Source organism: Cervus elaphus, chromosome 18, assembly GCF_910594005.1.
Source record: "Cervus elaphus chromosome 18, mCerEla1.1, whole genome shotgun sequence".
Classification (NCBI taxonomy): Eukaryota; Metazoa; Chordata; class Mammalia; order Artiodactyla; family Cervidae; genus Cervus; species Cervus elaphus.
In genome coordinates this window covers 16,020,776-16,046,484 of record NC_057832.1, presented here as the reverse complement: position 1 = coordinate 16,046,484, position 25,709 = coordinate 16,020,776, and the positions used below count along the sequence as shown (strand labels likewise).

General features: G+C 46.9%; 1 protein-coding gene across 5 annotated transcripts in view; it reads right to left on the bottom strand.

Moving 5' to 3' along the window:
• The window catches only part of DDC (dopa decarboxylase), an 87,488-nt gene that overhangs the window by 26,037 nt on the left and 35,742 nt on the right, over positions 1 to 25,709 (bottom strand). For all 5 annotated transcript variants that reach the window (XM_043873122.1, XM_043873121.1, XM_043873123.1 and 2 more), the window contains 4 exons: positions 25,136 to 25,279; positions 15,389 to 15,455; positions 8,771 to 8,865; positions 3,832 to 3,899 (listed from right to left, as the gene is read on the bottom strand). In XM_043873122.1, coding sequence (XP_043729057.1) covers positions 3,832 to 3,899; positions 8,771 to 8,865; positions 15,389 to 15,455; positions 25,136 to 25,279 — 374 coding nt within the window. The remainder of the gene's footprint in view (positions 1 to 3,831; positions 3,900 to 8,770; positions 8,866 to 15,388; positions 15,456 to 25,135; positions 25,280 to 25,709) is intronic.

Here is a 25,709-nt window from a genome sequence, read left to right as displayed (position 1 = left end):
TGTGAAAACACAAATCCTTCCAAATCAAACTCCATCAATCAATGTTCATATTATCATTATGATATCATGGGATGAACCCCTGTGTTTAGGAGAGACCTGATTCTCCCGGATGGATGAAATCACCTCAAAACCCTTAACGATCATTCTGTTCAGGTCCCTACCAACTCAGGAGAGAGGAGGCATATCCTCTATTATAATCTAAATCTTTACTCATTTGTTTATTTAGCCTTTCAAACTAGCTGATAGGAAGCTCCTTAAGTATTGATCCCCACCCTTCAAATTCCCCATTTCCGAAGGATAACTAACTGCCCTTCTCTGTGGCAACTTATCAAATACTGTGGACTTCTCCTGTGGCTTGTGGCTCATGTTCAGGTTTCTCCTGCAGATTCCTGACCCTCAACTCTGCCTTCCCTTCTCTAACTGACTGAGCCTCCTCCCCTTTGCCAATGCCCCTCTGTGGGCTGGTGTCTGAACCGGACACAGGAGGAACCCTTCGGAGACACAGTTACTCCCAGCCCCAGGCTCTGACTGCATCTTCACCCAGCGTCCATGGCAGCCTCGGCCGTCACACCAGGCTCCGAGAGAAGCCCCTGATGAAGCACGTCTTCTCTTATCCTTAACTCACTCCCTGGCTTTCTGGACACAGGAGTGCAATGCTGCTTTCCTGGTATTCACCCTTATCCCTTCTCAACATCCGGGTCATACATGAGTGGTCCCTGACAGATCACGTCTCAACATCCGGGTCACACATCAGTGGGCCCTGACAGCTGCAGTCTCTGCATCTGGAAGAGGGGGCCGCGATGTCAGTGTCCCCCTTGCAGGGCGACCTGCAGGGCCAGTGACTTCGGCTAATTAGTGTGTTGATGGAGCTGCATCTCCCAGGACTCACTGAGCATCCATTTCTGACATTATTTTACCCAGGAAACGAGTAAAACACCACGGCTTATCACGAGACCATCTGGAGTCATCTCATTCCTTCCTCCATCAGCCATCAGCTGATCTGGCCCGGCTGATTTTGTGGCTTTTCTCAGTCAAAGGGCTTGCTGGCCACTGAAGACCCCTTAGCTGCTAGTTAACCTGCTCTGAGGCCAGCCCTTCTCCCAGAACAGAGGCCTTTGGGATACACATGGGAACTCACATTGACTCCATGCCAGTTGGGTACTCTGGAGCCACAATCCATCCACCAACTCCTTCAGATAGCATCTATGTGTGTGTGTGTGTTAGTGACTCAGTAGTATCCGACCCCATGGACTGTAGCACACCAGGCTCCTCTGTCCATGGAATTCTCTAGACAAGAATACTGGAGTTGGCCATTTTTACCTAGGGGTGTGATTGCTGGTTTGATTGCTCTCTCCCCTTTTGACACTCCCTTTTCTCCCCCAGGTCACATCTATCTCCTGCCTCCCTCTTCTCTTCTCTACTTGACCCTGTGAATCTCTCTGGGTGCTCAATTCCAGAAAAGTAAATGACCCAATCAAAAAATGGGCCAAAGAACTAAACAGACATTTCTCCAAAGAAGACATACAGATGGCTAACAAACACATGAAAAGATGCTCAACATCACTCATTATCAGAGAAGTGCAAATCAAAACCACAATGAGGTGCCATCTCATGCTGGTCAGAATGGCTGCTATCAAAAAGACTATAAACAATAAATGTTGGAGAAGGTGCAGAAAAAAGGGAACCCTCTTACACTGTTGGTGGGAATGCAAACTAGTGCAGCCACTATGGAGAACAGTGTGGAGATTCCTTAGAAAACTGGAAATAGAACTGCCATAAGACCCAGAAATCCCACTGCTGGGCATACACACTGAGGAAACCAGAACTGAAAGAGACACATGTACCCCAAAGTTCATTGCAGCACTGTTACAATAGCTAGGACATGGAAGCCACCTAGATATCTATCGGCAGACAAATGGATAAGAAAGCTGTGGTACATATACACAATGGAATATTACTCAGCTATTAAAAAGAATGCATTTGAATCAGTTCTAATGAGGTAGATGAAACTGGAACCTATTATACAGAGAGAAGTAAGTCAGAAAGAAAAACACCAATACAGTATATTAATGCATCTATATGGAATTTAGAAAAATGGTAATGATGACACTATATGTGAGATAGCAAAAGAGACACAGATGTAAATAACAGACTTTTGAACTCTGTAGGAGAAGGCAAGGGTGGGATGATTTGAGACAATAGCATTTAAACATGTATATTATCATATGTGAAACAGATTGCCAGTCCAGATTCGATGCATGAGACAGGGTGCTCAGGGCTGGTGCACTGGGATGACCCAGAGGGATGGGATGGGGAGGGAGGTTGGAGGGGGGTTCAGGAGGGGGACATATGTACATCCATAGCTGATTCTTGTCAACGTATGGCAAAAATCATTACAATATTGTAAAGTAATTAGCCTCCAATTAAAATTAATTAATTAATTAAAAAAATACTGGAGTCAGTAGCCATTCTCTTCTCCAGGGGATCTTCCTGACCCAGGGATTGAACCCAGGTCTGCTGCATTGCAGGCAGATTCTTTACTGTCTGAGCCACCAGGGAAGCCCCTGGACAGTGTCTGCACCTGATCAAATACCCCAGCAGAAAAGAATTCCATCTCAACCCAATTTAGAGTTAGAGAAAGGGGAGTTTTGACATGCTATACAAACTATCCTCAAAGTGTTCTCCTTTAGGTAAAATAGTCAAACATAACCACAAGAATACTAACATTCATAAAAGATATAGCTTTTCTAAGTTCTTATTAGCATTTCTGACAAACTTTAGCCCAAATACAAATGGGTTTTAAAATCATGTATCAGAGTTTGGGGCTAAGACTGACAAAGAAGGAAATTTGATTTAAACAGACCTAAAAGTGGCTCAGTGGTAAAGAATTTGCCTGCCAGTGCAGGAGAGGCAGTTTCAATTCCCAGACTGGGAAGATCCCATGGAGAAGGAAAAGGCAACGCACTCCAGTATTCTTGCCTTAGAAATCCCATGAACAGAGGAGCCTGGCGGGCTACAGTCCATGGGCTCGCAAAGAGTTAGACCTGACTTAGTGACTAAACAATGAAAAGCCCTGAGTGCAGCTTATCTTTAGAAAGGTAAGTTAAGGTGAGCTTGGGGAACTGACTTCCGTTGCTTTCCTCAGCTTTTTAAGGTGGAAATCCGTTCCTTTAATTATGCAATAAACAATTTTGCACAAAATTCATGCAAAACTACTGGATCTAAGGATTCATTAACCAACTTCTTACTCTAATAAACTAAGAAGCACTACTTTCTAGTGATCCCATTCTACTCCGGTCTTCATAATTTCTTTAAACATCATCAGTGCAGTGAAATGTCATCCCCTTTCATTTCTGAATTCTTTTTTCTTGCTCTAAATATAACCAATGTGCTGATGGTATGGCTATTAGGAATTTCCAGGGAACGTCTTAGAAAATAGAACTCCTTTTCTTTTTGCTTAGCAAATGCTTTTAAGCATTTAGACTTAGATTTATTAAACATTTAAGAATAAAAACATAGAAGCAAATGAATTACAAATATGTACTAAGGTTAATTTGTATTGTTTTGTTGTCGTTGTTGTTGTTAATACTAGGTAAATTAGATCGGATATTTTCTCTGTTAAACTTCTCTTGTGCCAATATGTTCTAGATGACAGCATACGACAGGGTAAGATTTAGCAAGAACTCTATCCACTGAAGAAATGCAGGCAGGTAGTGTTTTATATGCTTCCCCAGCAATGTCACTTCACCTGCCAGGTTTCTTTCATATACACTTGTCTAAGAAGCAGGGTAATTGCAGGGTAAGTGACGTCTAATGAACAGGGAGACTTACCACATGGCAGAGCAGTCAAAATTCACCAAGAGCCACTTGTGGGGATTAAAGTTAAACGAGTCTGCAAACTGCCACGGAATAAAAACAACAAAAAGAAAACACTTCAGTCATTAATGCTTAGCTAAAAACAAGACCTCATGCATAGTAATTAACAGTTTGTATTCTCAGATAAAAGTCGTCTGACCAGTCAGACAAAATGGGAATCAGGTGAAACTGTGGGTCTGGGGCTCGTGGGCACTTGGGCAACTATCCCACCTACCTGAGCCCATTTCATTCATTTCAAATCCTACCTCACGAAACATGAAGCTAATGTGTCTGATTCTGGGCTGAGGCACACAGGGAGGAAACGAGCTTCGGAGCCAGAGGATCTGGGCTGGCACCTGGGCATCACTGCTTCCCCATGTGCCTGGCTGGGAGTCCCGCTTCGTGGGAGAGTCATGAGGCAACAGCCGTGGACGCCTCAGCGCAGGTCCTGAGGGTGATGCAGAAGCCGTCTGGTGCAAATCCCATAACCGCTCTGTGGTTGTAGGGCTGGCCACACAGATGGGGAGCCATGTGATGGAAAAAGCCGCTATGATCTCGAGCAGCTCTGGTTAAGTCCAGAGAACTGGTAAGAGAGCAGCCATTGGGTGGGGCTTGTAAAACGACGTCACAGGCAGCCCTGAACCAGGCTCCCCTCATAGAGGGGAGGGGAGGGACTCGCTGAGCTGGTAGGGATGTGCCTTGGGGGCACCCTGTAGGGGGCACCCACAGAACCAGAGTGAGACTGTGGTCCACTGGGCATAAAAGGTACCAGGTTGTTGGCTGAAAAAAAAGCACAACCTAAAAGCTGAGAGTTATGCTTTATATTAACGGACTTTTCCAGGACTTCAAGCCCAGAAGACAGCATCTAAGGTCACTCCAAGGGACTGCCCTGAAGAGGGAAGGGGGAAGCCAAGCTACATAGGGGTTTTTGCAACAAATATCAGGTAGTTGGAACATCAGAAGATTACTGTCAATTAAAGAAAACCAAGGGCTTCCCTCGTGGTTTAGTGGTAAAGAATCTGCCTGTAATGCAGGAGCCGCAGGAGATGAGGGTTTGATCCCTGGGTCAGGAAGGTCCCCTGGAAGAGGGCATGGCAACCCACTCCAGTATTCTTGCCTGGAGAATCCCATGGACAGAGGAACCTGGCAGGCTACAGTCTATAGGGTCGCAAAGAGTCGGACACGACTGAAGTGACTTATCACACAGGCCAAGGAAACCACATGTGTCGTTAAGGAATTTAGGGCTTTTCTTTGTGTGGAAAGATGCATGAGTCTGGGCTCATTGAAATCATTACCTTGATGGGAATCTCAGCTACCTGGGGCCGGTGTGCTGGGCATTCCTATCCTGAGTCCCCACAGGGCTCACTTTCAGGGGCGGCTGCGAGGTGATGTCTGGATGGCTGCAACACCCTTTATTTCTGAAGTGGCAGCAGCACTTTTCTATGGGAATTTATGTGAGGGATTGGAATTAGATACTATCTAAGGCCTTCCTAAAATATATGCAAAAATAAATGTGTTAATCCTAACTTGGTGTAGGGCTATCACATTTGGATCAAGGGATGCATTTCGGGGACCTTGGATAATATAAAACATGCAGAATTTCAAAAGCATAGTCCAAGACCGACCCTGACAAAGGTCATGGGGCGTTTCTATCATCCATGAGGATGCCCACCCCCAAGAAGCAACACAAACACTTTATAGTTCAGTGGGCTCTCCTGCTCTGACACTGGTGAATCCCAATTCGTTTTTGAGGAAAGTCATAGTTCCACTTTTCCACATAAAATGAGATGTTATTCATAATTTATGTCGTGCGCTTTCAATTTTCCATAGTCCAAAGTCAGATAAAATTTATCCACACTTCACACTACTAGACTATTTGACAATCAGAATTTTAATTCACAGGTGCTACGGCAGAAAATTGGACTGACTCAGCTGAGAAAATACTTTATGCATGTTTCCCAAACTTTATGAACTAGCAAAGTTCTCAGAGTATACGTACCATGATCAACAATGGGAAATGAAAATATCATAACTAATATACAGCAATCAGGATCAGCCCATTTTTCATTGAATTGGATGGTTCTTTTGCCAATATGGATGTAATAGAGCAACAACTGTTCTTGTTTATCTAAATATTTTCTTCTTCGTTCTAAAGACACTATCCACAGTCATTATACTCAAAACAGTGAGAGGGTCTCTGGACACCAGTGGTAACAACTGCCAAGAACTGGCTCTAGGGTCACTCGTCAAGTTCAAGCGTCAACCTGTTTTCAAGTAGGACAAATGAGATTTCAGCCACCGAGACTGACTCGGGCAGTCTGTGTTTCCGCTGACTTGTCAGAGCACGTGCCCCTGGCTTGTCCTCTGGCTGAGTGACAGGACCTGAGTCCACCTGAGGCCATGTGCCTGCATCTATATTGGAGCGGACTGATGACTGCGGCCGGGCGAGACCCCAGTTGGGAGGAATCTCCTAGGGGGGAGCTTCAGAGTCTCCTGAGGCTTTGGGACGCCTCTCCTCCATCCTGACGAGTGAGGAGCAGGAGGAGGCAGGAGAACAGGAGGGGCCAAGAGGGGCCGGAGGGCAGACACTGGATCTGCAGATGGCCACCTCACCCCTCCACCCACTCCAGGGCGCAGATTCATCTCCCTCCAGGTTCCAGGAAAAAGCAAAGTTGAGAAAGAGGCAGGAAATGACAGCGAGTTTCATTTGTTGATAATGAGAAACAAAAGGTGAAAGAAGGGCTTTGTTTGCTAGGAATTTTATTAGTTCCCTCCTGGGGGCTGATCTCTTTAAACCGCTCTTTCATTACCCACAGGGATGTCTCTTCCTGCTGATGGAGAGGAAGGCGCTTATCACCAGGGCCGGGCCGGTTAGACAGGATATTACAGTCCCTTATCTGCCAGCTGAGCGGCCAGCCCTCCCAGCCCAGGGACCGTAGGAGGTTGGATGGCATTACTCATTGCTGGGTATGAAATCCTATCTGATACTGATAGGAACTCAGTGCAGAGAGATGGGTGGAGTGCTGCCCCACCACTGTGGTGGTCTGACAGTTAGACACCACCTCAGGAAAGTGAAACTTTGAGTTGTTGGTTCCTGGGAAAGAGAAGAGTGTAGTGGGAACAGATCATGAAATTCTACACTAGACACTCAGAAAAGACCAGGCCTTGGGAGGGGCACATACATCCTGATGGATGCTTTGCCCTTGGTCTCTTGAGGCCCCAGGGGAGGGGGACATTCCCAGTGATATGATCATCACACATAGGACCCCAACAAAAGGTATTTACATGGTGGAGAGACTTTGTCTTCATTTCCCAGCACCAAACACCCACCCAACTATCAGCCATGAACTACAGGAGTCAGTGTGAGCACTCTGTTACCAGAATTTCTCAAGTACTTTCACCCCTTCCCAAGATTTCCAGAGGCCTCCATGTACCCCCGAGGATTGATCTGAGCCCTTGCACACATTCAGAGATCAATAAGTAATTACTGAATGAATGAGTGAGTGAATGGATGGATGTGATGGAGGCATAAACCAGAATGCATCTTCATTCATTAGTGACAAAAGGATTACTTATTTCAAAGATGAGAATTTTGTATTATATACCACTGATACCTACTTTTCTAGTATTATGGTGTTATAAGAATTCAAATCACTCATTAGAAAATTGATTGGCAGCAGACAACAGATCAGAGAGAGGCTTGGAGGGACAGTCTCTCCAGGTTGTAGTGGGAAATGAGAATAACATGTACTGTGTGCACAGCTTGCTGTGTGTGGGTGCTGCTTCTCAGCTCTTTAAATATGATTAACGCTTCTGATTTTTATAATAACCCCTCAAAGGAGGCTTGATTATGAAATCCACTTTGTGAGGTGTGGAGAGGTTACTAGCCTGCCCAAGGGGACGTGGTTGGTCTTGACGCAAAGCCAGGAGGCAAACCAGCTGTTCCAGCCCAAGACAACACCCTTGATTCCTGCACCACTGAGGCCACGGTCTCAAGAAACCCCTGTCTCTGAGCATGAAGTCGTTACTGACAGCCTGCTGCTCTGGGCCCTTCGTTGCATGTACATCTGAGACCCTGGCAAGAAGGAGCCTCCTGCCCTGGGAGCTGCTGACAGTGAAAACCTGCTTGGGTCTGAAATAATTTATCAGGATCTGTCCCTAAGATAATCTCCGTGTGTTAAGTCTGCACCCTGGAGAAGCAGACCATCAGCCAACCATTTTGATTGCTGTTTCTCAAAAGAATCAGATGTTTTAGGAGGCATTACAGGCCATATATTCCAAATTCCGAGCATGCATGGGACATTTAAATGTACTGATGGCTGCTCGCTCTATCTCTATGAACGTGAACATCATGCTCAGTTGCATGATCAGAACACAATTGTGACATTGACTTAGACTGAATGGAATGGTGGGCTGGTTTTTAAAAACTACCCATTGATCTGAAATGCATTAAGATTTTATTTTCTTCCTAAATATTTCCCCATCATCTTATCAACTAAAAATCTACCCTATCATGACAGCTCTGCCCAGGATCTGTAGACTGAGAAATAGTATAAACATCAGGTGTGTCTTCTTTGAGAAGACAGGTTTTGGAACCAGGGAGGTTCTCACCCCCTGTCACAGGGAGGTGTAACTTCTAATCAGCACAGAAATGGGTATGGAAATCACTTGCTGAAATGAACCACAGTAGTGAAAAATAAAAGTATCACATCCTTATGAAGACAAATCACTGATGACAGTGTGCCTTTTAAAAATGATTTCCTGCCCATTGAGCTCACGCAGAGCACTGAGTATGTTTAACTGATTCACTTTGCTATACAGCAGAATCTAACACAACAGTGTAAAGCAACTACCCCCCAATAAAAATATTAATAAGTAAATAAATAAAAGTGATCTTGCTGAAGAGCACACTCACCTCCACGCCGTTCAGAAGATGCCGGAACTCAGGGCAGATGAAGGCACTGCCCGCGTAGGCGGCGTCCACATGCAGCCACAAGCCCTCCTCGTGACCTGAAGCCCAGAAACGACCTGTGAGTCCTGGAGGGTGTCCCCGCGCCAGAGTCAAGCACCTGTCCCATCCCGGCATCTTTTGAACATGGTCTGTCAATAGTGTTTGTTGGTCTGAGGCCTGCATCCCTGACAGGTGGTGATGCTGAGGCCGCAGCCCTTCACTGTTGCTGGCCTGACAGCGCCAGGCACGGGGACCAGTACGCAGCACACGCATGGAGGCGAGGGGAGCACCCGGACTTTCGGAGTTGACCCTCAGGCCCGGCAGAGCTCCATGAGACCAGCATTCCCCACCCTCATCCCGCTGTCCACATCCACTCCAGGTGTGCACTCTGCTCTGCTCTCCCCGCCTCACTCACTGCGAACTTTCTTTCCAATTCTCTGGGCTCTGAAGCCCTTCCCACAAGCATCTCTTGAGGTTGGGACCACCCACAGTCCCCACTGGTCTCTCTGCCCCCCTCCATCCCCACAGGAAGTTCAGGCACCTATTTTATGCTTCCTGAATCTTCTCAGCTCCTTTCATGAGTGTGAATCTTGGGTTCCAGCCACACGAGAAGGGCCTCACAGGACAGGAACCTTCTAGCATTGAGCTGGGGGAGAGTCCTGTCTGAATGTGCTCCCTCGATTCGGGTGCATCTGGGTTCAGATCCCTCCCCCAGGTGCCAGCAGCCGTGTGGCCTTACTGCCATGCTGCATGCTCGCTCTGCTCTCAGCAAATGGAGATAAAACAGCACTCAGACCCCGAGGGATAAACCAGATGGCACTCATACTGTACCCATCACGACAGTAGGACAGACCCGGCGAGGAATGACGTGATCACTGTGATTATTTCCAGCCTCAGCACTGGGGGCGTCCCATAGCTGTGAAACACGCAAGCAGGAGAGGTGGTGGGTCTAGATCAAGGGGTGGGCTCCTTCCCTTACGGGGGCAGATGCTGCCCCAGGAGACCTGGATCAGGGCAGCCTCGCAGGGGCTGGTCAGGACCTGCCAATGCATCCGTGCAGGTGAATAGATTCACAGTTCACTTTTGCCTGCGTGATGCTGGTTCATCACACACAAATGCTATGAGGAGTGAGGAGTACTTCTGAATTCTGCTGATAAAAGATGGAAGAGACATTTCAAAGCCATGATTCAGTTTGATCTTCAGGATGGAAGGAACGAAAGCCCTCAGTTGGATTAAGCTCAAATGTGTCCTGGGACAATGGTAATTAACACAGGGTCACACTGGGTGAGGCCTAAAATGCCTCACACAGACCAGCCTGCCCCTGGGTGCCCCAGAGCCCCCCATAATGAGGCTGTGTGCCGGAAAGGGCACGAAGCCTTAGGAGAAATGGGGTCATGAAAGGACACAAGGGCCAGCACCGCTGCAGAACGCTGTCATCGGTCGTTGCTAAAGCTCAGCTCTACTGAGGGAGGGAGAAGCTTCAGACACGCGTAAAGGATGGACACAAAATCTCAGGGCAAGCTTGGGTCCTCCGTGGGGCCACAGAGGCCGCTGTCAGAGAACTGCATTTTCTGTTAGAGGCACTTGGGTAGAGTCTGACAGATGCCAGGGTCTGTGTCCAGCTCAGGCAGACAAGGTAGGAAGGAATACAGCCGCGAGGGCGGGAGGAGGGGGATGGAGTTTGGGGGCCCCTCAGCCCTCACCCCGTGAGAAAGATGCTTGTCGCACAGTGAAACCACAGCCCCTTCCCTTAGCTGGGCCTCGCCTGGGAAGACAGAGGAGAGGAGATCTGACCTCAGACCCCAAGGAGGGGGCTGGAATGATGCCAGCCCCCAGGGCTATGTCACTCCAGAGGATACAGGGGATCTCGGAGGGAGCAGTGGGTGGGGAAAGGCAGAGGGGCCTCCTGTGGGAAGGGGGTCCCCAGAAAGACGGCTGCAGAGAGAACTAGCTTCACCCCAAGGAGCTCTGGCCTTTGCCCTTGACTCTGGGGAGGGGACGGCCGTGTCTGCTAGGACTCATCCCCCAGACAGTGTAACAGCAGGGCTTAAAATGGGGGCTTTGGATCATTTCATATCAGTTCTGAGTCCTGGAGGACTGGGAACTACAAGTATTCACTGGATCTCCCGGAGGGGCCAGGAAATGTAGGCAGCCTCCCGCCAGCCTGTGAGAGCCCAGGGACACACCCTGACTGGTTGTGACATGTATTGCAGTTTTGCAAAATGTTACCATCAGAACAAACTGGGAAAAGTACACAGAGGTTGTCTATTATGTGGCTCTGTTGTTCATTTGCTAAATCAAGTCTGATTCTTTGCAACCCCATGGACTGTAGCACACCAGGCTTCCCTGTCCATCACCAACTCCTGGAGTTTACTCAAACTCATGTCCATCGAGTCAGTGATGCCATCCAGCCATCTCATCCTCTGTCGTCCCCTTCTCCACTTGCCTTCAATCTTTCCCAGCATCAGGGTCTTTTCCAACAAGTTGACTTTTTGCATCAGGTGGCCAAAGTATTGGAGCTTCAACTTCAGCAACAGTCCTTCTAATGGATACTCAGGGTTGATTTCCTTTAGGATTGACTGGTTTGATCTCCTCGTTGTCCAAGGAACTCTCAAGAGTCTTCTCGAGCACCACAGTTTGAAAGCATCAATTCTTCAGCACTCAGCCTTTTTTATGGTCCAGCTCTCACATCTATAGATGACTACTGGTAAAACCACAGCTTTGGCTAGATGGACCTTTGTTGGCAAAGTGATGTCTCTGCTTTTTAATATGTTGTCTAGGTTTATCATAGCTTTCCCTCCAAGGAGCAAGAGTCTTTTAAATTTCATGGCTGCAGTCACTGTCCACAGGGATTTTGGAGCCCAAGAAAATAAAATCTGTCACTGTTTCTACTTTATCCCTTTCTCTATGTGATGAAGTGATTGAACCAGATGCATGTGGCTCTATCATTATCTCAATAAACATTTCAATTGAAAAAGGAAAAGACTAAACATAAACTCCTGCAGAAGGAACTTCCAGATACCCTTGCTGAGTGGATTCCCAGTGGGGTTCTCCTCTCTCCACGAGGAAAGGAAGAGCCAAGGTTACAATGGCCACATCCTGAGTCTTACATGTGATTGACTGACAGCACAACCTGCCTCCTAGCCTCTTCAAGTACTGAGGATATCTGTAGGAGTCAGGGGTCCTGGAGACCCCATGGCTGGAACACAGGAGTTGCACGCCCCAGGACCAGGCCCACCCAGCACCCAGATGAGGCTGCCTGGACAGGGAGCTTTCTGCTCCGGCCACAAGGGAGGAGGCAGCCTCTGTCCCTCTCGAGCCCCCACTGCCTGCATGTTTCCTTCCAAGGCTTCCATGGCCCCACGGACAGAAGCAGCAGACCTCTGGAAGTGTCTGCTGCATCCTCACCAGCCATTCCATCTTGCCTACCCTGGATCCCCTCCCCGCCCCCCTTACCGGGGACCTCCGTGTCAGCTTCCCACCTTCATACCTTCTGCCTGTCTGCCTTCAACTCTCTGCTTTCTGTTTCTTATCCTTTTCTCAATAAAATCTACCAGGAATTCCCACTGATCACTCCAAGATGACCAACTGAAACAGTCTCACTGGCAAATTGTTTCAAAAGAAACTGAATAGAAAGGGTCTTTCCTGGGACTTCCCTGGTGATCCAGTGCCTAAGACTCTGCGCTCCCAATGTAGGGACTGTCCCTGGTCAGGGAACCAGATCCCACATGCTGTAAATAGAGAGTTCACATGGGACTTCCCTGACCATCCAGTGGTTCAGAATCCACCTGCCAATGCAGGGAACATGGATTCAACCCCTGGTCCAGGAAGATCCCACATGCTGTGGAACAACTAAGCCCGGCGGCCACAACTACTGAGACCCAAGGCCCCTGGAGCCTGCACTCTGCAATGAGAGAAGCCCCCGCCAGGAGAAGCACGCACCCAGCAATTGAAGAGAGGCCCTGCTGGCCGCGGCTGGAGCAAATCCGTGCACAGCAGTGAAGAACCAGCACAGCCCCAGAGAAAGAATCAAGTTTAAAAAAGAGTCTGTATGCTGAGACCAAAGATCCCACATGCCTCAACGAGGACTGAAGATCCCATGTGATATAACTAAGACTTGGAGCAGCCAAATGCATACATGAATAAATAAATATTGTTTTTTAAAAAAGCACCTTTCCTAAAGCAGCAGTTGGGAGAAAACCCGATTCTGATAAGCCTCTTGGTCAATACTGGCCAAGATGACTAATCTGAATTATTTTAATGGTTTCCTGTGATTGCACTATAGTACAAGGTTGACCTGGCCTTGTCCAAAGTTGAAGAATGCTAAATATTTGGTGACAAGCAAGAAAACGACACTCAGAGGAGGGCAAGCAGGTAAAAGGTGCTCATTCAACTGTGAAGACACCACCCATGGTTAATAAGAGCCTTGCCAATCATAAATAGAATCGTCCAAATTGCCCTCATGGATAAGCTTGGGCAGTGAGTGGAGGGTAGTGGTGCTCACTGGATCCCTCGGCCCCCTGGGAACAGCCTCTACATTTGGCACCAAAAGCTCCTCAATGATCCAGCTCTTCCCACAGCCCCCAGCCCCAGGACAGGAGAGCAGCCGGTGCTGGGGGGCAGGGTCCTGTGGGCTGTGCCCCGTGGGGCTCTCAGCCCTCTAATCTGATAGCCATGGACTGCCATCAGCTGGCCAGGGGCCCGGACATCCAGTTCCCAGCCTGACATCTGAATCCAGTGGCCCAGCGCCTTGGCCCAGGATCAGGGTGTGCAGCTCGTGAAGCCACGCCTATGGCCACAGCCAGCTTGTCCCTCCTCCCTGGCCCCCAACCCCGGCCTTGCACCTCTGACTCCAGCCAGCGGCGGGGACAGACATCTGCCATGGTCACGGCTGGGGAGCTGGCGCCCGTGGGGACAGGCAGGAACGCCCGCGGCCACCTGGTGGGCCAGCCAACAGCTCCACATCTCCTGGATCCCGAGGGCTCCTCCCACCCTCCTGCCTCGCACCCTCTCTGTGTGTTAACTCAGTCACTCAGAATCCCATCAGTTCACAATGACAAGTGCTTCTGACTGCACTTTGCAGACGGGCGCAGAGCTCAGAACGGAAGCCACAGGGCTGGGCTGCAGCACAGCTGCTGTGATTGTGGCCGGCCCGACGCATGCCATCCAGCCATCACTCATGGTGGGGGGAGATGGTCCACTCCTGCATCCCCCGAGTGTGGTCCACAGGTGGACCCAGGTGAGGAGAGCTGAGAAACCCCTGGCGTTCCACAAATGGGCAGTGAGCCAGGCCCCGCAGCCGGCTGGATGCCTGGCACAAACCACAGCGTGGCCAGGAAACATCTAGGCCCTCCAGCTGGCTCCTGCCACCTGCCTCCGCCCGCCCTGGGCAGCGGCTCTGCCTGCAGCTAAGGAGCTGGTTCTCCTGCCCCGAGGACAGAGAGGATGCTCATAAGCCGGGCCCCTGCCTGAGGAGAGGCCTTCCAGCAAGAGAAAGCCCTGCTGTGTTCCTAGAGCCTCAGGTCCAAGCCATTTATTCCCAGCTCACCCTTGAATTCTTTGAATTCTGCTTAAGAAAACCTCAATGCTCCACTGAGGGAGGAGGGAAGTTAAGTGAACTGTTAGCCCCTCAGTCACATCCGATTCTTTGTGACCCAATGGACTGTAGCCTGCCAGGCTCCTCTGTCCACGGGATTCTCCAGGCAAGAATACTGGAGTGGGTTGCCATGCCCTTCTCCAGGGAGGCTCCCAGTAAACACACAAAGCTCACTTTCTTCTTGGGAGGAATCCAGGTTTTTTTTTTTGTTTGTTTTTTGTTTTAATTGATTTGCTTAATTGTTTTAATTTGCTCACCTATATTCAGGAATTCCAAGAAGGAAAAAAAAAAAAAAAAAACCATAAAAGATGCTGGAAGACTTACTCCAAGGACAGGAAACTCTCCTGCCATCCCACACACAACCCTCTGAGAATCTGCAAAGTTGGTTCTCTTCAATGGGACAACACAGCCTTTGCAATCTGATATCACTGTTGTATTTCACTTACTAACACTGTGTTGGTACAGCTAAGGTTAACTGTTGTCCAATTAGCCCAAGTTCTGAGTTTTTGGAGTTCACTGTAAACGTGAGAAGAGTCTGGCAGGCTATCCCACAGTAAGTTTCATAATGTTAACATTATATTATAATATGGTGTGTTACTATATAATTATATTACATTTATATAATATATTATCAATCAGTCGGTTCAGTCACTCAGTCGTGTCCGACTCTTTGCATCCCCACGGACTGCAGCATGCCAGGCTTCCTAGTCTATCACCAACTCCCAGAACTTGCTCAAACTCATGTCCATCGAGTCGGTGATGCCATCCAACTATCTCATCCTCTGTTGTCCCCTTCTCCTTCTGCCCTCAATCTTTCCCAGCATCAGGGTCTTTTCCTATCAGTCAGTTATATATTATTATATTATTATATAGTGGTGTAATATAATATTAAGTTAATATTATGAAGGAGAGCCCAAAGAGACAGTTCACTAAAGTCTTTGGATATCAGGAAAATTTTTCCAAACAAAATTTAATGAGATACTTACAAATGGGCCCCACTTCTAAGAGGTTGTCAAAGGAGCAGCAGGATGTGGTCCCCAGTGTAGCCACCACCTGGAGGGTAAGAAGCAAATGTCCTTTGTTCAGTCCTATGTCATAGTCCCTGCTGTAACCTCCACACACACAGCCACACCCCCAGGCCCAGCCCTGGAAATCCATGAAGCTCTTGAGACCAGGGTCTGCATCTTATTTGTTCATGTTGCTAGGAACTCACACTTTGCTGGCACAGATTGGGTGCTGAAACATTCACTGCATGCAAACACCCTCCAAACGATCAAAAAGCATCTGATGTTTTCAAAACCAAAGAGCCTAATTGCTCTATGGTGGCGGATGCTGTCTAAATAATGAAATTTCTCTTTCCATGTGACAAGACTGACATTTCATTCAATCTGTGTGGCTTTTATGGAGCCTCCAGCAATTATCTGTGCCCCGAGAATAGAGACGGAAGGATCAGAAAAACAAAGCCTGTAAACTTGAGAAGCGTTTACAGGAGGCCTCCCTGGTTGCATTTCACCTACGCCCACCTGTGTTTGATCTGAAAACCAAACGTGTTTCAGAGTCAAAGCGGTCTGACCAGGGAGGTGTGGGGGTCTGCCCGGGGATGGCTCAGTGGACATAGTCAGGGAAGGCCAACAGTGTGGGAGGCTATGACCGCTGCACGGATAGCTTGTGATACCCACAGGGAGAGGGGATGCCGTGCCGTGCAGGGCCACACAGGGAAGCACCAGTGTTGAGCAGGAGGTGGAGGAAGGGCTGGGGAGAGGGGAAAGGAGGGGCACGAACTCCAGGTTCCAGCAGAAAGGAACAGGAGAGGCAGGCTTAATACTGACAAGCGTGAGTTATTTCAGATCACTGCAATGGGCTGTGGGCACAAGAGCTGCTCTGGTTTTCTGGCCCCTGGCTCTGGGGGACCAGGGCGGGAGAACAGTGGCCTGGAGTGTGAGAGCCCTGCAGGGCGTGTGGCCAGGTCTGTGGGCTCTGAGAGTGCCGGCGTGCCTAGGAAAGGGGCACTTTCCTTTCAGGTGCCGAGGAGCTGGCTAGACCGCCAGGGTCAGCAAGCTTCCTGAGACATCCAGTTACCAGCCACCAGAATGAAAAGGCAAGATGGATACACAGAGGTCGAAGCCAAGCAGGTGGGACACTGAGGCCAGATGGAGGCCCAGCTCTGCCTCCTGCGGACGCCTGCTGGGTGTTTGCTTCCTCATTTACAACACAAATGCGCTGGACCAGGAATGGCCAGAGCCTAAGGTCAGAGAGGGCAGACCTTGCAGCTTTGCCCTTTCCCACGGCTTCTCAGACCCTGTCCTCCCACCTATGTGCCCACCCCTCACACCCCTCCCCGCCCCCGTCCAAGCACCAGCCATTCTCCAGGCCTGCTTAATCCTGACCAGAAGAGTCACTGGGTGGGAATCTGAGTCAGTGAGCCATTTTCCTCTGGAGTTTGCAATTCCTTCCAAAAATATAACTGAATATCAAAACACTTTGTCTAAGGGTCCTGGTTTGGTAGGTAGAACATGAAACCTATAAAATGCTTTGTCTATATCATAAAGCTTTTGTAGCTTTAAAAAAAAAAAAAAACCCACAGGATGATTCAACCATCTTAATATCACTTGCAAATTATTTTCTCAAGTCTCTTAGGAACGACACATCTGACATCCAGGAATTCCTTTCATTTCATCTCATTTTCCTCAGTTAAATCCTAATGGAAAGAAATGCCATACCATCTGCTTTTAAAAATGCAACCTGAATATCCGCTTGTTAAAATTATTTTCTATTAATGTGTATATGACAGTGAGTCTAGAATAATGTCACCAAATATTAGTACTGTTTGACTCTTATGATGGGATTTGGTTAATATTACACCTTTTATTCTGAGATTTTTATATTAGTATTTATATTTTCACTCTGCCGTGGAGCATTTTGTAAAATCAACAAAACACTGCCCAGTCCTGGGAGTGGCCCTCAGCTGAGACCATGTCTCAGCCAGGTCTGGGAGCTTTGCAGACATTATATTCAGTAGTCAGGACCCTCCTGATTTGGATGTCTTCAGGACCCCCTACTTTACTGTTAGCTTAAGAGAGACACTCAGCGTGGGGTCTGAGGACAAACAGGCAGGACCAGACCGGGAAGAGAGTCCAGGTATTCTTAACTCCGGTTCTGCCATTAAAGAACCCAGCACACTGGGCCATGCCTGAGGCCCTTCCAACCAACCCCATCCCTGGGCAGCTCCCTCCACAGCATGTGGGCAACATGGGGTGCAGGCTCCTAGGAGGATGTGCCAGGCTGGGGGATGGCAGGGCCCGTGTGTTCCGTGTTTTGAGGGCTGTGAGGCAGCTTGTCCTCATTCTCAGAAGCTGCTTTAACCCCAGCACCTGCTCTGCTCCAGGCTCTGATTACGCGGCTCAGCTCAGAGATGCTAACCTGATTTCAGCTGCTCTGCAGAGACCTAATCACATTTGTAAAGGGGGAGGCGGGCTGGGTGCCCCACCTCTGAGAGCCTGGAGCTGTCCTGCTACCCCACGCTGCCCGCCCCTCCTCATCGGCCAGTCTCACCACTGCCCGCAGGCTCTGCCCTCTGCCTTGGGCCTGATCATATCAGGTCAGGAAAGCAAACCACCCAGAGGAAGAAAGAGAAATGTATCACAAGACCCGGCGAATTCGTGGAGGGCTCCCAGGTCAGATCTGCCCAATCTGCCCCCTACTTTCCATAGCAGGTCACACTTTGAAGGGGCTGTAGCCCCTCTGTGAACCATGAAGGAGGTGGGCAGGGCTCGTGGGCTCCAGGGGGCTGGCTTGCTTAGGAAAGGCTCACGTGCCTTTTAGATCTCCAGGACTGGCTAGACCTCCAGGGTCAGCAAGCTCCCTGAGACATCCAGGCATCAGGGTCTCCATCTCAGGATCGAGCACAGAGCCACACATGTGAAGGATGATAACCACCAGGCATTCATTTCAATGGGAACCAGCAAACATGTCAAAGCTCAAGCAACACTCCTGCCTGGTCCAGGCAGCCACTCCTTCCAGCTTCATGGGCCCTTGGCTGCCCCTTTACGACAACGGCCAGCTGCATCTTCTCATGCATCCAGTGATCCTCCGCATCTCTGTGCCTTTGCAGTATTGTTTTCTTCCACAAGACAGGCTCATGATGCATGTCCTCAAGGACAGGGGGGCTTATACGTTAACTCTCAGCAAAGACTTCACTGACACCCCCCTACTGAGCTCATCACACCCTCTACCCCTCGTCCATGTGCATATGTGTACGTTAGCCGCTTCAGTCGTGTCCAAGTCTTTGCAACCCCACGGACTGTAACCCTTCAGGCTCCTCTGTCCATGCAGTTCTCTAGGCAAGCGTACTGGAGTGGGTCGCCATTCCTTTCTCCATGGGATCTTCCTGAACCAGGGATCAAACCAGGGGTCTCCTGCATTGCAGATAGATTCCTTACCATCTGAGCCCCCAGGGAAGCACTGTCCACATGCATAGTCCTCACCAAATGGCACAAAGATCGGTGGACATGTCTATCTGCCACCAGGAGCATTGCAAGAGGAAAGGGACCACGCCTACCCACAGATCCGCGGGGCTGGCAGAGGGAAGGCTCTAAGGAAGCAGGCATTTCATACAGGTCAGACTATGAGCTCTGATGAGCTGTGAATCCCTCTGCTCCAAATCACTGGACCTCTAATGCAGATTACACTGCACCCTGGTGCAGACTGTTCCCTTAATATCTCCACTCCAGCCAGTAGGATGGTTGAGGGCTCTCCTTGATCTCAGTCCCACAGGCCCAGTATGTCATGGGTGTTCATTTGTTAAACAAGTGAGTGACTTAGTGAATTAGCGTGGAATTGTCACTTATTCCATCATGATGGGCTTTGAAGTGCGATGAGTGTGAGCATCTGGCACTTGCTCCGAAGTCTGTGAACTTGTCACCTTTTGCTTGAGAGCCCACCATGAGGATAGTGAAATGTAATTGATGGAGGTGTAGATGCCTCTTAAATGATGCATATAAAATGCCCCAACAGAGGTCTTGGCCACCCTGAAGAGCACATGCTGCTGCTGCTGCTAAGTCGCTTCAGTCGTGTCTGACCCTGTGCGACCCCATAGACGGCAGCCCACCAGGCTCCTCTGTCCATGGGAGTTTCCAGGCAAGAGTACTGGAGTGGGGTGCCACTGCCTTCTCCAGAAGAGCACATAGATGATGCTTATTTCAAAGTCTTCATCAACACAAAGACATAGAGTAGCAGCCAAAATGAAACACTGCCCTGCTCTCAATTTCCACCACCACATTATGGGGGTATAAACAAGAACGTTGCCTGCCGCATCAGGAAGCAAACAAGGTTGTGGCCACCAAGTCATCAGCCACTGCCGCTGCCCCAGACGTGCACCCCGAGTGGATTCAGGATGGAGAAAAGCCAGATACTGACCCTGGATGGTTAAGGTATATATCAAAGGAGTGATTTCCAAGAACCCAGACTCTGGCTTTTTCCCATATATAGAACAGTGCTAAATTCAAAACCAGATGTTTAAAGTACAATTAGCATCAATTCTACACAATCTCTTCCAGAAAATAGCAGAGGAAGGAACTGCTTCTCAAGTCTTTTTATAAAGTCAGTATTACCCTAACATCAAAACAAGACTATAAAAAGGGAAAACTACAAACCAATATTACTCATGCATATAGAAGCAAAAGTCCTTAAATGTTAGTAATTAGAATCTAGCAATAGGAATTATATTATGAACAAATGAGATTACTTCAGGAATGCAAGGCTGGTTTAATATTTGAAATCCACTGTAATCCACCTTGTTAACAGATTTAATAAAACCACTCAACCCATCAATCAGTGTATAAAAATAATTTGACAAAATTCAACACTAATTCATGATAAAAATTCTCAGAACTTCAGGAACAGAGAAAACTTTCTCAATTTGATAATGAACATCTACAAAGTCTAAAGATAACATCATACTTAATGGTGAAAAACTCATTCATTCCACTTTACCGTTGGAAACCAGATAAGAATGCCTACCTTCATCACTGCCAAACAAATAGTACTTGAAATTCTATCCAGTGCAAAAAGGCATGAAAAATAAATAAAAGGCAAACAGGTCAGAAGGGAAGAAATACAGTTGTACCTGTTTGCATATGACCTGGTTATCTAGACAGAAAAACCCACAAAATTCATTTTTTAAAAACCCTCCTAGAACTAACAAGTGAGTTCAGCAGCATTACAGGATATAAGATCAGCATAAAAATTAACTGTATTTCTGTAAGCTACAATAAACACATGGACACCTAGATTAAACATACAACACCATTTATAACTGTTCAAAAAAAGAATTATATAGGTATAAATCTAGCAAAGCAAGTATAGGCTTATATGATGAAAGAAATTAAAGAAGATTTAAATAAACAGAGAGACATATCATGTTTATGGCTTGACAACACAGTAAAGATTTTAATTAACATATAGGGCAAAGGGAAATTTTCAAATTATTTTTAACTCGATGAAAATGAAAATACAACTTACCAAAATGTGTGAAATGCAGTGAAAATAATTAGTTTGGGGGAACAAATGATAATAGTTTAGGGGAAACTCTATAGCATTAAATGAATACATACAATAGAAAAAGAAAATTTTAAATCCGGAATGTAAGCTTCCACCTTAGGAGACTAGAAAACAAAGAGAAAATTAAATCCAAAGGGCCTAAAAGAAAATAAATAATAAAAATTAGAGTAGACCTTAATGAAATTAGAAACAGGAAATCAATAGTGAGAATCAACAAACCCAAATGCTGGTACTTTGACAAGATCGATAAAATTGATAAACATCTAACTAGGTTAACTAAGAAAAAAGAGAGGACACAAATTTCTAATATTAGAAATAAAAGGACCATCATTTCTGACCCCCTGGGTGGTAAAAAGATAATATTTAAATAATATTATGAATAACTCTATGCCCACAAATTTGAAAACCTGAAAGAAATGGATCAATTCTTTGAAAGACATAATTTTAGAAAAACTCACATAAAGAAAAATAGATGCTTTCAACAGGTCTGTGCCACAGCTTGAATGTTTATGTGCCCCTAACATCTGCAAAACCACTGAAATCCAAGTGGTTGGTATTAAGAGGCAGGGCCTTTGGGAGATCGTGAGGATGAGGCCCTTGAGAATGGGATTAGTGCTTCTATAAAAGGGCCCCACAGAGCTCCTGAGCCCCTTCCTCCATATGAGGACACGGCAAGAAGTCAGCCGTCTGCACCCAGGAGAAGACCCTGAGGAGCACCCACACTGGCACCCTGATCTCAGACTTCCCGCCTCCAGAACTGGGGGAAATAAAGTTTTGTTGTTCATAAGACACCTGGTCTGTGGCATTTTATTGTAGCAACCAGAACAGACTAAGATGACCTGTATCTATCAAAAAATACAATCAATAAATTAATAGCCCCCCAAAACAGACAGCAACCAGGCCAGGTGGGTTCACTCGTAAAATCTACCCAACGTTCAAGAAAGGCATTAAACTAGATACAGAAGACAAATTCGTGATTGCCAGGGGGAGAGGAGTGGTGAGGGTAGGGGACCAAGAGGTACAAACTACTGTGGATAAGCTGGATAAGCAAGTACTGGGCCAGGACAGGGATGCATCGCGCACACAGGGAAATATGGCATCATATGATAGTGAATTTCAACGGTGCATAACCCGTAAAAATGCTGAGCCACTATGCTGCGTACCCGAAACTAACAAAATATTTCAGTTAAAAAGGAGACAAATAAAACTAGTTCTCTATACTCTCTTCCAGAAAACCGAGGAAAACAGCATGTTTCCTAACTCATTCTGTGAGGTCAGTCTCAACCAAATTCCAAAATCAGACAAAGACATGAAAAGAAAGAACCACAGACAAATATCTCTTTTGATAGATGTGAAAATTCTCAACAAAACACAGGCAAATTTAATTCAATAATATATACAAAATAACAACCAAGTGGGACTTAACTATAGGCATGCAAGACTGATTCAGCATTGAAAATCAATTAACATAACCTATCATGTCAAAAGGCTAAAGAAGAAAAAAATCACGTGATCATATCAATAGATAAACAAAAAATATTTGACAAAATCCAGAAAAATTTTAAAAATCCTAGCCAACAGGATAGAGCAGATGTTTTAATAGATGTTCTACCTCAACCTGATAGAGAACATCTATTAAAAACCTGACATCAGAGTTAATAGTGAGAAACTAAAGGTTTTCCTGACAAGAACAGAAACAAGGCAAGGATATTTGCTTTCACCATGCCTATTCAACATGAGGTTGGAAATTCTAGCTATTACAAAAAGACAAAAAAGGGGCTAAAGATACACAGATTGAGAGGGGGAAATGGAACTACCTTTGTTTGAAGATGACACAGTTGTCTATATAGAAATCCACCCCCCAAATCAAAATCAAACCCAAAACCTCCTGAAACTAGTAAGCAATTATAACAAGACAGAGAATAAAGGGTAATATACAAAAGTCAGTTGCTTTCTCATACTTCAGCAATGAAAAATTTGAGTTTGAAATTAAGAACACAATACCATGTACACTAACACCAAACTAGAGCGGCAAAGCGAGAGAGAGAGGGAGAAATACTTAGATAAAAATCTAACAAAATATGGATAAGATCTATATGGTGGTGGTTTAGTTGCAAAGTTGTGCCTAACTCTTGCAAACCCATGGACTGTAGCCTGCCAGGCTCCTCTGTCCGTGGGATTCTCCAGGCAAGAATACTGGAGTGGGTTGCCATTTCCTACTCCAGGAGAACTTCCTGACCCAGGAATTGAACCTGGGTCTCCTGCATTGATTCTTTACCAACTGAGCTACAAGGAAAGCCTCAAGATATATATGAGGAAAACTATAAAACTCTGATGAAAGAATTTATCAAAATAAATGGAAAAATATTCTATGTACATGGGTAGGAAGACTCAACATTGTCAAGACGTCAGTACTTCGTAATTTGATCTATAAACTCAATGCAGTCTCATTCAAATTCGAGCCAATTATGTTATGGCTATTGACAAACCACACCCAAAGTTTATAGAGAGAAGCAAAAGAAGGCAGAATATACAACACAATACAGAAGGAGAAAAAAAAGTCAGAGGACTGACACTACCCAACTTCAAGCCTTAGTAAAAGCTACAGTAATCAGGACAGTGTTGTACTGGGGAAGAATAAACAGACAGATCAATGGATCAAAACAGAAACCCAAAAATCGACATACACAAATATGGTCACCTGATCTTTGACAAAGGAGCAAAGGCAATTTAATGGGAAAAGAAGAGTCTTTTCAACAAATGGTGCTGGGACAAACATTCACATGCAAGGAATGGATTTGGATAGACTTACACCATCTACAAAAACCAGTTCAAAATGAACCATAGATATAAATGTAAAATGCAAAACTATAAAACTCTTAGAAGCTAACACAGGAGAGAATCTGGAACATATTGGGTTTGCAGATGAGTTTTTAGGTGTCACTGACATAGTCCATGAAAAAAATTAATGAGATGAACTTCATTAAAAATAAAAACTTCTTCTTTGTGGATACTTACTAAGAATGAAACAACATGTCACCAACTTGGAGAAAACATTGGCAAAGCATACCTCTTGATAAAGGACCGGTTTCCAACAATAATCCAAAGTATGAAAGAGATCTTCCAACTCAACAACCTGACACTTGTTGATGTTTCTACAATTATTTGTTTATGCTCCTTATTCCCTTGGAAAATCCTTGAATCAAGATCAAATTGCGTATAAAATCATGCCTTCCGTCTACATGTTAGTTATTCAACAAATGGTGGTAAATTTGAATTGATCAAAACAATTTTTGGATAAAAAAGCTCATCTCAAAGAGTAACTCCTAAAAAGTAATGCAAGTTATAAACATGTGACACCTAGAGTCTGTTGGACCCAGCTTGCTCTGCAACTCGGAAGTACCCAGATACGGATGGGTGCCCAGGGGCATGGAATCCTGCGTGCCCAGCAGAATCTGGAAGCCGCTGGGAAGCGATTCCAGTATCTGGCATCGTCCCCAGAGAGGCTGGAGCAGGGCCTGGGCCCCAGCGTTCTTCTTAGCCCCCCAGGTGACTCCAAAGTGCAGCCAGATGACCCCACAGGGCTAGTGCCACAGTCACACCCGACAGCCCGGCGCAGACGTGAGATGACGCCGTGAGCACATCAGGCAGGCCAGCGCCCAGGCTCCAGTTGTAACAGCCGCGGTTTCTCCCCCACTGGAAGATGCCCAGCCGTGTACAGCAAAACTAGCTGATGTTTGGATAGTTAGATATTTTAATTATATCCTATTTAATTGTATTTTAAATTAATCACTGCTGGCTTGCAACACATCTCTCACAAACGATGCATCTTAGTATCTACTGAGGACACCCCTCTGGGTGGAAAGCGTATTTTATTTTTAATTCAGCTAACTCCGATGTCTGTCACGCATCTACCATGTCAAGGGTGCACCCTATGGTGTCATTTTTAACAGGAAGCAGAAGCAAGATCTTTTGGTTTAGCAGTATGCCCCAGACTGAGTACTCTGTGTTTCTGAGATTCACACAAGCGGAAGGGAAAATCACTGGAGTTTTGCTCCAGCCGCCCTGAAGAAGAGACTCACTGACCAGAGTACTGCCTGGCCGGTGACTACCGCGCGGCAGCCAGGAAATGATCCAGTCACCACAGACACTCCTGTGGGGCCGGGGGAACTTACGAAGAAAGGAATCAGGCCGGCTGCCTTGTCTCTCTCCAGGGCCTCCTGCAGGGCAGAAGCTCGCATGGCAAACTTGTCATCGGAAGGGATGGCTTTTAATCTCACTCCACCAATTAAGCCGGCTCTTTCCACGGAGGAGTGTGCCTGCAAGAAAGCCCCAGGTTAGACTCTGGGCAGCCTCCAGCGCTTCTGCAGGGCTCCTGGGCACCCCCAACTCCCGGCACCTCCTCCAGACCAGGAGCTGTTTCAGGTCCTGAGGATTCTACTTCCCAGTTGAATGATTCCAACTCTTAGGGAGCAGAGTGCTGGGCTGTGCCTGCGGGCGAGGGCGTGTGCCTGCTCAGTTGTGTCCGACTTTGTGACCCCACGGACTGTAGCCCGCCAGGCTCCTCTGTCCATGGGATTTCCCAGGCAAGGATGCTGGAGTGGGTTGCCATTTCCTCTTCCAGGGGATCTTCCCAACCCAGGAATTGAACCCCCATCTCCTGTGTCTCCTGCATTGCAGGCAGACTCTACGTGCTGCCATCAGGGCAGTATTATACAGAGCTGTATTGAGGGCTTTTTCATCCCCTGG